The sequence below is a fragment of the Propithecus coquereli genome, unplaced genomic scaffold (assembly GCF_000956105.1).
Source record: "Propithecus coquereli isolate 6110/MARCELLA unplaced genomic scaffold, Pcoq_1.0 Scaffold43, whole genome shotgun sequence".
NCBI lineage: Eukaryota > Metazoa > Chordata > Mammalia > Primates > Indriidae > Propithecus > Propithecus coquereli.
This window is the reverse complement of record NW_012150063.1, coordinates 9,496,311-9,510,814: the sequence shown is the minus strand read 5'-3', so window position 1 is coordinate 9,510,814 and position 14,504 is coordinate 9,496,311. Positions and strand designations below refer to the sequence as shown.

The 14,504-nt window shown below is 34.7% G+C and overlaps 1 protein-coding gene across 1 annotated transcript in view; it reads right to left on the bottom strand.

The window, feature by feature from the left end:
- The window catches only part of STRN (striatin, calmodulin binding protein), a 142,856-nt gene that overhangs the window by 13,492 nt on the left and 114,860 nt on the right, over positions 1 to 14,504 (bottom strand). Inside the window, exons 8-11 of the mRNA XM_012653802.1 lie at positions 10,331 to 10,467; positions 3,884 to 4,059; positions 1,925 to 1,972; positions 993 to 1,114 (exon numbers count right to left, since the gene is read on the bottom strand). Of these exons, the coding sequence (XP_012509256.1) occupies positions 993 to 1,114; positions 1,925 to 1,972; positions 3,884 to 4,059; positions 10,331 to 10,467 (483 nt within the window). The remainder of the gene's footprint in view (positions 1 to 992; positions 1,115 to 1,924; positions 1,973 to 3,883; positions 4,060 to 10,330; positions 10,468 to 14,504) is intronic.

The window sequence follows — 14,504 nt, the reverse complement described above, 5'->3', positions numbered from 1 at the left end:
ACAGAGTAAGAGATTAGAATGCAGTCCGAGACACACACACACACACACACACACACACACACACACACACACACACAGAGAGAGAGAGAGAGAGAGAGAGAGAGAGAAATTACAATCCCAAAAGAAACTAAAAAAATAAAGTCAAAATAAAGAGCTGGCCTGGTACACAATGAGGAACAGTTGATCCTCTGGGAGAAGGGAAAAGGAAGTAAGGAAAAGCCTGAAACAGCTAAATTTGTAAGAGAAGTTACCTTTCACAGAATATTTGTTTAATGCCTATTAAATAAACAGGCGGAAATTTTTGTTTATTGAATTTCTTACCTTCACTTATGTTTGGTGGTAAAATGAATCTAAAGTGATAATGAAATTAAAATATGTTGTGATGACAAATGTGACACTTCAACCATTCTAGAATTTAAGAGGAAACCAAAATAGCCAATTCCTTAACAGTTTTTACAAGGGAATTTATGGTAATATTTAGTGATAGATTATGATCTAGGGTACTGCTCCCAAGACGAAAGGGTACTGCTTAACTTTTGAGGCTTTTAAAATATTTTGGTGTTACAGACTTTAGAAGTTATTAGCTTCTATATCCCTCCAATAATTGATCAAGGGGATGATGCCAGCATTCATTTTCCTTCAAAGCTGTTTGTCAAGAATAGTGATGAAATATGATTACAGATTAGTAATAATGTATTAAAGTACAGTACAGATGCCTAAAATGAAGAAAACAATTGTCGATCAAGCCAGTATTTCTCATCAATGAGACTTTAGGGGTTGGGATTGGAACTGCTTTCTCAAGAATATGTTTTTCTCTTTTTTGTCCTTTTAGCATTATACATCAAATTGATTCTTAAATACAAAGTCCTTTTTAACAAAGGAAGGACGTGGCTCTCTTTTACCCATTTATTTTTAAAATTATCTAATTTTATCCTGAAAAAATGTATAGAAAGAAAATATTTACTTCTTTCAGACTTTGGGGACTCACATACCATAAGAGTCATAGGGGTCGATGTTGGGATTAGTGGTATTCCAGCCCTGGATCAGTCCGTCAGTACCACCACTGTAACACTGCTCACCATCGCTGCTCATTACCACACAAAGCACTGGACCTCTGGGAGATTATTTTAAAAAAACCAATTGCAAGTCTCAAAAATCAATCTGATAATATGACTTCTTAAAAATAAGAATGTTTAATTACTCAAATGGCTATTTTTCTGCTTTTTATAATGAATAAAAATACAGGTACTATCAAAGCATTGTTTAGTTTTCTTCGTCTGCTAAACCAGGAGTTGGTCAACTATGGCCTACAGACCAAATCCAGTGGTCTGTTTATGTACAGTCCTCAAGCTAGGAATGGTTTTTACATTTTTACAGGGTTGTAAAACAAAACAAAACAAAAAATAAGAATATGCAACAGAAAAAAAAGAATATGTAACAGAAAGCACACAGCTTGCAAAGCCTAAAATATTTTTTAAAAGCCTAGAAGCCTAAAGATATTTATTATCTGACTCTTTATATAAAAAGTATACCTATCTCTGTGCTAAATCACGTGAATAGACACGTTCATTCAGCTTAAATGGAAACAGGATAAACATGCAATATGTGATCACAATAAAAAAAATTCTTGTGTCTTTAAGGAAAAAAAGTCAGGATTTCTAATACTTAAATCTAACTGCCTCAACTTTAAGAGAGATATATACATTATTTAAACAACATGCAAATAAAAATTTAAGCAAGGATTCCTATTTGGCAGCAATAAACTTGTTTTTAGCATTATATTATCTGCCAGTTTCTTTTACATTTACAGAAAAACACTAATACAAAAAATACATAACACAAATACATAAGTGAAAATAAAATATTCTAATAAGGCTGTTTTACAATCATGTTGGCTTAAAATAAAGAAAAAGCACATACTTACTTATGGGCCCTGAATGTATAGATAGGCTCTACATCAAGAGAAGTACTCCTAAATCAGACAAAGAAGATGACTTTACCAATCTAAGTTTCAGCAGTAAATGCCATAATTGAATATAAGTCATATAATTGCCTTTAAAACCACAAACATATGGTAATATACCATTCTCAACTACAGGATACATAAGACAGCTTACTTAACACCAATTACACTTTCATAGTATCAAGAAACAAGATCTTTGTTTAGTAATAATACCTTGTTACAGTGCTTTTAGTGTTGTCATAATCTATTTGACTAAAGGAAGAGATAGCTTTACTCAACAGAAACAACATGGGCTTTGAAGGGATAAGTTTCTGAATTCAATTTCCAGCTCTGCCATTAACTGGCTAACTTTAGATAAGTTATTTAATCTTTCAGAATTTCAGATTCCTCTGTTTAAAACAAAACAGAAAAATAGGGATACTACCAAATACTCACAGGATAGTAATAATTTTTCTACTATCAAAAATAAAACAGCCTAGGACAGAACTGTATACATAGCAGGATTTCAACAAATGGTACTTTAACTTCCTTGCCTTTCTATGAAAGTTAATATATCTATCCTTGACACTGTAGAAATTGCTCAAGACTTCAGTTTATCACTCAGAACACTATGGGTACACTATACTACCTAATATTGGCCATAACTGTTGATGGACACTGAATTTAAAGTCAAGTACTTACCATTTTCTACATTGTTATCAAGTTATTTATAGGCATATGTTATCTCCCTTCAAGTCATTACCAAGTTTAAATTCAAAGGTAAACAGACCACTGTTATTTACAAGTTACCACCACCAAGAAACTTGTTTCAATATCTTTCTAAATTTTAGTCAAGAATATATGATGAAACATTCACATCTCTAGCCTAATGTGATTGTGATAGAACTATTACCAGCACACTGTGACCACAGAATTAGAAAGGTAAAAGGCACAGTGTATAACCTGGAAATTATTTTTCTCTGCTAAAAATACCTGATCCATATGAGGGTCCATTTGGTTTATGTATGATCTGGTCGAGCTACCTGATGCAGACTGATGAAATCAAGTATTTTATCTACCCTATGTATGACTCACAGCATGAATGCCACTGATGTCTTTTAAACTGGGCAACAGATTTACCAGTAGTAAAATTTCTGTAACTTCTTCCATTTGATGTTCAGTTGTACTCCTGTAGTAACAAATGTGTCTGACACTGCAGAAGGGCCTTTGCTGGCAGATGCTGGTTCTAGAACGTGCAACCCAAGGAAGGAAAGGAGCTCCAATAAGGACCCAAGCAAGTGGGACAATGAAGTCTAGCTATGCTACTGATTAAGGAATTTATATTAACTCATGTCTGTCCATAACTTAAGATAGGAACCAAGGGGCCAAGGCTAGCACTAGCAATTAAATGATGACAACAGTGCCTTTCAGTCTTGACATACTGGTGGGTATGGAAAGCACCTGAAGGCTCAAGGCCAAAAGAAAAGACCAAAGAGAGGTCTTCCACCATTCCGAATCAACCCTTCCTGTCCTCTACCCTGTAAGTACACACCTAGTAAACAATGGGGCAGGGTGAGGGTAGAGGTTTGATGATTTTAAATATGCCTATAACTATTTATAAGAACAATAGAAACCTTCGGTATAGTTAAGAGGCTCCCCAAATATGACAGCCATTTAAAACACTTGTATGTATAAGGACTGTAATCAGCATTCACAAACCTTGAGGAAACTATCAGATAATAAATACCCTTTCTTTCTAAGTGTCAGTTTTCCAACTTAACATTAGATTGTATGAAGGGAAAAACACTCTAAATTACGCGATGAAGTGAAGAAGAACGAACAAGAATATTTGGGAAAATTAATGGCAAAAAATTAAAATATGTATTTTTCTGCTGAAAAACTGTTAATTAAAATAGTCAAATAATGTTAGAATATTCTCACTTTTTGGTTGGGGCTGTTTTCTGCAAGTTCCACATTTTTAATGTGTGGTCCTCTGATGCTGTTATCAAAACAGGCTCAATGGGGTGAAAAGCAAGGGCTCGGATGCCATCAAAGTGACTTCTTAATGTAAACTTAGGGTTCCATGTCTTCCTCAATGCATCTTTATTGTTTGCTATCTAGTAAAAAAACAAAGCAGAGATACTTATACACTTAGTTCAGGATAGGGGAAAAAAATCTTGAATTTCAACATTAATTCTTGCTGATTTGTCATTAAGCCATCACATTTTGCAATTTTAAAAACAATATAATTTTTAAATGTAAATACCAAACCAAGAGGCAAAATTAGCAATATATCAGCAGTTTTCTTTGAAGAAATATGAAAGGTGTAATAAGAAAACAACATAATTCAATATAAAAAGCAAATCAAATAATAATATAAAATAGATATTCACTAGGGTGCTAAAAAATCAAGTAATTCAACATAAATTATAGTATGGAGAATGCATTTTTAGGTAAGAGCTGAAAAACTACATTATCCTTAAACTGTTAACATTTCAGAATATGATATTTTTGAGATTTTCAATACTTTTTAATAGGAGCTAAATTTTCTTCATCGAATTGGAAATGACGTTTATAAACTGGAAACAGAAAATGTTAAAAATTGGAAGAGATGATCAGATAACACAAAGAATACATTCCATTGGTAAAACAAACACATTGTTATGTTTTTTCTCTCCACAGTAAATCCATCTCAGCAACTGGAAAAATACACTATTTTTTTCATCCAACTAATAGGGAAGCTAAAAGAGGTAGCTGGTATTTGACTTTACATTAGCACCATGTATGAACTCTTCACACTCCAAGGCTAGCAATCACACAGGTTTAAGCTAGAGTGGCAAAATACAGTCACGTGCTGTATAACTACATTTCAGACAGCAACAGACTGCATATATGATGCTCATCACATAAGAAAGATCATAATGGAGGTGAAAAATTCTTATTGTCTACTGACACTGTAGCTGTTTTAATATCATAGCACAATGCATTACTCATGTGTTTGTGGGGATGCTGGTGCAAACAAACCTACTGCACTGCCAGTCAAAAGTCTAGCACATACAATTATGTATAGTACATAATACTGAATAATGATAATAAACAACTATGTTACTGGTTCATGTATTTACTATACCATACCGTTTATCTTTAGAGTACATTCCGTGTACTTATTAAAAAAAGAGTTAACTGTAAAACAGCCTCAGCCAGGTCCTTCAGGAGGTGTTCCAGAAGAAGGCATTGTTATCACAGGAGATGACAGCTCCATGTGTGTTACTGCCCCTGAAGCCTTTCCAGCAGGACAAGATGTGGAGGTGAAGACAGTGGTATTAATGATCCTGACCCTGTACAGGCCTAAGCTAACGTGTGTGTGTGTCTTAAGTTTTTAACGAAAAAGTTAAAAAGTAAAAATAAAAATTTTAAAAATAGAAAAATCTTACGAAATAAGAATATAAAGAAAGAAAATATTTTTGTACAATGTGTTTGTGTTTTAAGCTAAGTGTTATTACAAAAGAGTCAAAATGTTAAATTTTTAAAGTTCATAAAGTTAAAAAATTACAGTAAGCTAAGATTAATTTATTATTGAAGAAAAACTTTTGAAATAAATTTAGCATACCCAAAGTGTACAGTGTGTAGTAATGTCCTAGACCTTTACATTCACCCACCACTCACTCATTGACTCACCTAGAACAACTTCTAGTCCTGAAAGCTCCATTCATGTTAAGTGCCTTATACAGGTATACCATTTTTTATCTTTTGTGCTGTATTTTTACTATACCCTTTCTGTGTTTAGACATGTTTAGATACACAAATATTCAGCATTGTGTTACAACTGCCTACAGTATTCAGTACAGTTAACATGCTGAACATGCTTTTAGCCTAGGAACAATAGGCTATATTACAAAACCTTGACATGTAGTAGGTTAAACCATCTAGGTTCATGTAAGTAAACTCTATGATGTTCACACAACAATGAAATTGCCTAATGATGCATTTCTTAGACTGTATCCCCATATTAAGCTACACATCAGCATAAAAGACTGAAGAAATATTACCATATTTATGACAAAAATACAGCAATACTAACAATAGCGCTATTATGAGCATTATCCATTATTTTGAATATTAGTAAAAATATTTCATATGGATTAACTCACTTAATCCTCACAATAACTCTATGAAGTAGGAATCAACATTATCTACACTTTATAGTCACATCAGGAAAAGAGAAGTTAAGAGAGTTGCCTAAAGAACTCTGCTAGCACATAAAGGGACTTGGATTCAAGCCCAAGCAGTCTGGATTTTGGGGTCACACTCAATATAAACTATAATGTAGAACACAGAAGCTTCAAAATCTCCAGAAAAAATTGGATAGAACACAATCAGGGTGATAAAGAGAACACAAAACACATCGTGCAAAGACCTACTATAAGAAATGGGACTGGTTATCCTGAATCGTGTCTGCTCTTGTTAAACACCTGAAAGGTTTTCATATAGAAAAGCAATCAGATTCCTTCTGAATGTCTTTTTTTTTGAGGAAAAGTCTTGCTCTGTTGCCCGGGCTAGAGTGCCATGGCCTCAGCCTAGCTCACAACAACCTCAGACTCCTGGGCTCAAGCAATCCTCCTGCCTCAGCCTCCCCAGTAGCTGGGACTACAGGTGTGTGTGACCACACCTGGCTAATTTTTTTCTATTTTTTTTTTTTTAGCTGCCCACCTAATTTCTTTCTATTTTTAGTAGAGATGGGGTCTTCCTCTTGCTGAGGCTGGTCTCAAACTCCTGACCTCAAGTGATCCTCCTGCCTTGGCCTCCCAGAATGCTAGGATTACAGGTGTCAGCCATCATGTCTGGCCCCTTCTGAATGTCTTAATGTGGTAGACAGCTACTAAGATGGCTCCCAATCAGCCTCGCCTCCTTATACTTAAACATACATAGTTCCCTCCCACAATACAGGGTTGGTCTCTGTGACCAATGGCATATAGTAGAAGTGATAACAAATGACTTCCAAAATTAGGTAATAAAACCTTCTATTTTGGGTGCTCTTGCTCTCTCTCTCTTTTCATGTGCACTGGCATTAGGGAAAGCCAGCTGCTATGTTGAAAAGCCCATGGAGAGACCCATGTGGTGAGGAACTAAAGTCTCCAGCTAATAGCCAGCAAAGAACCAAGGCCTTCCAACAGCCACATGAGGAGCTTGAAAGCAGATCCTCCCCAACTTGAGTCTTCAGGTAAAGACTGCAGCCCTTGCCAACATCTTGACTGTAACTACATTAAGACCTTAAGCCAGAACCCCCCAGTTAAGCTATTCCCGGATTCCTGACCCATAGAACTATGAGATAATAAACACTTTTTGTTTTCAAGCTGTTAAATTTCAGCATAATTTGTTACACAGCAATAGATTACTAATATGCTTAATAAAACCAAGAACTACTTTTGAAAACAGAGTGACAGGCATAACACCAAGTTTTCTAACAATTAAGAGCTATGAAAAAACAATGAGCTTTCTCTAGAGAGGAAATGAAGTTCCCTTAGATACTAAAATAAACTCTTTGTGGGGTTAGTATACAGACAACGAAAGTATCCAGTGGGAACTTCTGCTTCTGGTCATGATGGACTAGGTAACTTGGACTGCCTCTGTATCAATGACAAGCAGAAAAGCAAAATATTAAGAAAATTTTAAAAAGTAGTGAAGAAAAGCAGGCCAAGATCCAGAAGTGGACTAAAAAGGTGAGTCCAATATTTGGAGTTGTTTTTCCCCAGAGAATGTTTATTGATTCCAGAGGGGATGGCTAAGAAACTGAGTGGTGCTTGTGGAAGCTTTATAGTGCCACAGGGATATAAACTGATACTGAAGACCTGCCGAGAGAGTGAACCACTTTGCCTTGGGTTGTGATTTCAAAGGGTTTCATCCTAGACATAGGGTGAACCAGAAGAAGCCAAGCCCTTAACTGAAAATGGAGTGAAGTGATCCAGATTTCTAGTAGCTGCAAACATCTGAGAAAAGCAAATTAAAATGTATTCTCTGGAGGAAGATATCATCCGAGGTCTGAAGTTATTTCTACAGACAACTTTTCAAATACAGTTATTTGAACATACAAAATTACCACGCACATAAGGTGATAAGACAATATAAATGAAAATAAGCAGAACCAATATATAATAGTAACAAAACTACAGAGTCTCCAATTCAACTTTAATATACTCATGCTTACTATGTTCAAGAAGATAAAAGAGAAGATTGAAAATTTTGGAAGAAATTTGTAAACAGTTAAAAAAAAAAGTATTTGAGAAGCAAAAACTGTAAGACCTCAATAGGTGTGTTTAACTATAGATTTATTACACGTTATTGAAGAGAAAATTAGTGAACTGAAAGATGGGTCATAAAAAAATTAAGAAAAGGATTAGGGGACAGAGGTTATACAAAGATGGTCTAATACACAGATAACTAAGTTCCAGAAGGAGAGAGAGACAGAGGTGTAAAAGCAGTACATGAAGAGAAATGGCTGAGAATTTCGTAAAACTAATGAAAACATATCAAGCCAAGAAGATTTAACAAATTCAAGAAAGTTAAATAAAAATGAAACCAAACCTTGGCTGAAAATGAAGATAATATTAGAGAAAGAAAGCTCAGATTAGCATTAAAAGACCAACAACACAAATGACAGTTGACTTTAGCAGAAAACAATAAAAAGATAATAAAATACAGTAATATGTTCAGACCGCAAAAAAAACCCCAACCTCTGCCAACTGGAATTCAATATGTGATAATGAAATAATAGTTAAACCATTCGGGCTAAACAAAGAAATTTAAGAAACCAGAAATTCAGAGAACCAACTGAGCACCAGTAGGCCTTCACTAGACAGAAATATTAAACATGTTCTTAGAGAAAAAGGAAAGTGATTCCAGAAGGACAGTCAGACATGGAAGAAAGAATGGAAAAAAGCAAAATGTATAAGATAATGTAAAATAAATAATCCTAATTGTAGGAGATAAATATGTTTAGAAATATATAACAAGAATGACATATAAATAGGGTGGAAATTAAAAGTATCCTAAGGTCTTTGCATAGAAGTTTTGATAAAGATATATGTGATAATCTCTAGGGTAGCCATTAAAAGAGAAGCAAAAGAGTATATAAACTCCAAATAGTAAAGGAGTGGAAGATTGAATTAAAAAAAAGAAATCAATCCCCAAATAGGCAAAAAATAGGAGAAAAAGGAACACAGAACAGGTGTACACAAATAGAAGTTGGACTTAAATCCAAATATATCAGTAATTACTTTAAAAAGAAATGGACTGAATGCTCCTATTAAAAGATAAAAGTTGTCAAAGATTAGATGAAAAAGCAAAAGTCAACTAAATGGTATTTTAAAAGACAAATGTAAAATATAAAGCTACAAAAACACTGGAAATAGAAATGATTTTTTAAAAATACGTAACATATTTGTTGAGAATGGAGTGTAAGGAGCCTATTTAGATTAGATGGTTATTATAGTAGCTCTGGGTGAGAAAACAAATGGACTAAGACAGGAGGTGAAAGGAAATATATGGATTTTTGGCTGGTTTTGGAGGTAGAACCCAGAAGACTTACTAATGGACTTAGCACAGAGCTGGAGTTTTTGATATGCAGGAAGAGGAGTGGAGTGGTAAGGGTTCCTCTTTGCAGTGCTTCTTGATCATACCTATAGTTTGCTTAGGCATCCATCTACATCCCCTGTATGGCACGTGTGCTGCAAGAGCTACACTGTATTCTCCAACAGACATAATTAACTATCAGAGTGAGAGGAATTTAATGAAACAGTGAGAGGAATTTAATGAAATGATAAGACAGGTTATCAATACTTTACCTATGACATAAGCAACTATTTTTCTGACAAATTATTTACTGTGATGAGCAATTATAAATGCATTTATAAAACAATTGTGTTTGGAATTAAGTCAATGCAGGCACAAAGGTCTAAATCTTTGATGGGTCAGCCTTAACATCTGGAAAGCACACCATACACATCTTTGTCTACCAATAATTAAAATCACTTCTCAAAAGGATATTGGCTGATGTACTAAAGAGGCAAGACAAATGTTGCTGTTTAGATAGACATGAATTTCAACTAATCACTGGTGCCCTAAAACATAAAACAAAACCCAAACTTGGTAACAGAAAAAGTAGTTTCTTTCAATAAACAAACTACACTGACTTATGGATTCAGACAAAGCCCAAAGTTTTAATCTCTAGGTTACATGAAAAATGTTTTGTATCTTTTCAAAGTTTGCAATGAAAACTGAACCAAGTTCTATACTTGTAAAGAAGTTTTACCACTGCCATCTTTTTCTATAAAATCAACTTGTTGTTTTCAAAAACAGAGTAAAAACATCAAAAATAAAATTACTACTTACATCGTAAGTTAGCGAATCTGCTTCATTCGCCACTGTAAGGCCTGCTAATTCTCCAAGTCCTAGTTCACTTTCAAGGGCCTCGTCTGCTCCCATGATGAATGACTTTCCAGAAGAAGGGGGAAATGTCAACGCTTCCACTGAAGAGGGAAAACAAAGAAAACATTAAAAAACCTCTAAAGAATCAACATTTAGTCTCATTTGCTTGTATCACATTTCTTATAAGGGCATGTATACATTTAATTATTTTAAATTAAACACAGTAAAAAATTCAGTAAGTAGAAGATTCCTAAAGAACTGATTGCTTTTTCCATATCTTAACCACAGTTAAAGGCATCACCTAATCAGAAAAGCAAAACATGAAACAAATATAATAATCCACTGTCACTTCCTTTTCACTATATAGAAAAATAATATGACTAAAGGAAAGTAAGTTTTCCTCATTTGATATTTCATGCTAGTTACCCAAATAATTGCTATCAATCACTAAACATATATAACAAGTGATTTGGAACATTGCTGGTCTCATTCAAAGTAAAATTCATTAATTTGGTAACCTGGAAGGATACAGAAAAGTTCAAATGAAATGGTTAAAACTGTAAAATTTACCTATATGAGGGAAAATTAGTATGTGGTGTTAGAAGTCAGAATTATCTCTAGAGCAGGGAAAGGGCAGTGATTAGAAGGTAGCACAAGCAGAACTTTTAGGGCCCTGTTAATGTTCTACTTCTTAACCTAGGGGGTGGTGACATGAGTGGGGGTTAGTTCTGACTTTGCGATAATGCCATGAGCTGTACCCTTATGATTTCAGCACTTTTCTGTAGGTATGTTGTATTTCATTTAAAAATGTTTGTCTCAAAGAAATTTTTTTAAAGTGTCCATTTGAACACTTTCATTAGCTGCCAACTATGCTTCAAGATGTCAGCTTTACTTTGTGATAAACTTGAATATACTTCCTTTATAACAATGAACAAATCCAATTCCTTCAAAAACCACCATAGAAAAACCAGTTAAAAGCAAAATGTCAAAGTAAAATAGAGAATAGAAATTTAATTTAATTTGGTCAATAATAAAATGTCACTTTTTTTTTTTGGAGACAGAGCCTAGCTCTGTTGCCTGGGCTAGAGTGCTGTAGCGTCAGCCTAGCTCACAGCAACCTCAAACTCCTAAGCTTAAAGATCCTCCTGCCTCAGCCTCCCCAAGTAGCTGGGACTACAGGCACACACCACCATGCCCGGCTAATTTTTTTCTATTTTTAGTAGAGACAGGGTCTCACTCTTGCTCAGGCTGTTCTCAAACTGCTGAGCTTAAGTGATCCTCCTACCTCAGCCCCCAGAGTGCTAGGATTATAGGTGTGAGCCACTGTGCCCAGCCAAATGTCACTCTTTATAAATGAAAATTATTCAGGCAAAAGTCAGAGATGGTCTTTGAGTAGTTTTCTAGAGGTAGTTACTTTACTGATGACAAAAACTTTTGAGTCAATTGGATGAATTTAGTAGTTCAAACTCTAGCTGCTAAAGAGGTAAATTAACTTAGAAGAAAAAGTCAACTGTATTAACTAGTATATGTAGGAAGCAGATTTACAAGATGTTTTACAGCTTTATATTTAATCATATCTGATAATAAATACTCATTGAATAAATGAAAGAATGGTTATTTACTAAAACAGCCGTAGCAGAAACTCTACTTACAAACCTTGTCAGAACAAAACAGTATATATTAAGACATCAAACCACCATACAAATAGCAGCAATAATAAAAATGGGCTTTACCCAAAATACTATATATTGTCTGAGGAGTTCAAACAACTCTAAACATTCACTAATGAAGAGTAGGAATCGTTTAAGTTAGGACAGCAATTTTCAGGCCAAAATTTCAATCAAATAACTGATGTGAGACTATGAGGCTAGGTCTTCAGCCAAGTGTTTTTTGTTTTGTTTTCATTTCTAACATTTCCAGATAACTCTGCTCACGTGTGAAGGACTAAGAGTCTTGGGATTGACCATACACATTTTGTGGGCTCATTTTAACTAATGCTCTATAATCGGACAAGTAAAACCTGAAAACAAGGAAGGCAACAACTACTTCCTCACCCACCAGTGGATAGCCAGCAGGCTTGAGGGCTGAAGAGAGAGAACAATAATGGGCATCACTGTCATTTGATTGTTCTCTAAGGTGCTTCAGAACTTAAGGCCAGAGGTCACATTTCTAAAGGACAACTAAACCTTACTGGCCCTAATCAGCTTTTACTTACTTACTTATTTTTTCTAGAGGTGGGGTCTTGCTCTGTCATCCAGGCTAGGTACAGTGGCTTGATCACAGCTCACTGTAACCTTGAACTCCTGGGCTCAAATGATCCTCCTGCCTTAGCCTCAAAAATAGCTGGGGCTACAGGTGTGGCCTGTAGCTAATTTTGGGGTTTTTTTGGGGGGAGGGGCGGTTAGCAGAGATAGGGTCTCACTATGTTGCTCAGGCTGGTCTCAAATACTTGGCCTCAAGTGATCCTCCTGCCTCAGCCTCCCAAAGCGCTGGGATTACAGGCATGAGCCACCACTCCTGGCCCTACAAAATTATTAAACTGTGCCTTTTAAGTGTGATACTGCCTTCTGAATTATTAAAATAAAGTAATAAAGTTGTAGAGCATACACAGGATACAGATGTTCTTTCTGAAAGTGGACTGGAGACCAAAAAGCATCAATAAGAGGCAACTAAATAAACAATCGATTTCTTAAATGCTTTTTCTACTTCTGAAAAACCCACACTAAGGAGGAAGACCATTGCTGCAGACAGCAAGTTAAACATTCAATGCTTCAGTTTTAAGGTTATTAAATACTTTTTCTATTAAGAGCATTTTATGTGGCTTATATAATGCTTTTGTATATCTGTCATTTAGTAAATAGTATATATCCTGTCTCTATTATTAAAATTCCGCATAATTTATGTATGATCCAAGATGAAATCTGTGATAAACTTTTTTTGAATTATGAGAATAAAAACTAATATTTCTCCTTATCTAGACCTGACCTTGGAATAAATGAAACTGATTAAAGTCTCCTATCTATGATGTCAACAAAATAAATCTAGTGAACAATGTACCTATTGAGGACCATTACTTCACATCAGTAAATTTAAAAGCCACGGGTCTACATCAAATAAATTTTATACCCAGAGGTAATACGCTGACTCTTCATATGGGTAATAAATTCCAAGTATGCCATAATTAACTCTAACAAATAATTAACCATGTAATGGTCAAAATTTTCAATGAAGAAGTATTACAACCACGAAAATCTATATATCAAAGTCCTATCAGTTAATGTCTCTCTAAAAGATAATTGAATCAAAAAACAAGAAAAACACAAATGATCACTCTATGACTTTTTCTCAGGCTGTGTTATTCCATAAATAATAATCTGAAGAGACATATACCTTGCAAATAATTATAGTATTTAAATTCAATATAATTTTTAAAAATAAATTTTAAAAAATATTCATCGAGATTACTTTTATGTCATACTGGATCTTCAGCTGATGTAAATACATATTTTAAAACCAATTTCCACATAAAAGCATTTCACACATTTATAAATAAATCAGAACTTGTGCCTAAAAGAAAGAACCGTATTTTTTTTTTTTTTTTTTTTTGAGACAGAGTGTCGCTTTGTTGCCCTGGCTAGAGTGAGTGCCGTGGCGTCAGCCTAGCTCACAGCAACCTCAAACTCCTGGGCTCAAGCAATCCTTCTGCCTCAGCCTCCCGAGTAGCTGGGACTACAGGCATGCGCCACCATGCCCGGCTAATTTTTTCTATATATTTTTAGTTGTCCGATTAATTTCTTTCTATTTTTAGCAGAGACGGGGTCTCGCTTTTGCTCAGGCTGGTTTCGAACTCCTGAGCTCAAACAATCCACCCGCCTCGGCCTCCCAGAGTGCTAGGATTACAGGCGTGAGCCACCGCGCCCGGCCAAGAACCGTATTCATACATTATAAGATTGTACTATAAAAAACTGAAAACAACCTAAATATCCAAAAGGGGAATGGTTTTGTATCAAGTTTAAAATATAATATACAATCTTAAACTATAATTATGGAAATTGTATGATTTTATGTTAAGTAAATAAAACAAAACAGAATTATTCTACATGGTGTGTATATAGAATATGCCTATATAAAAAATATA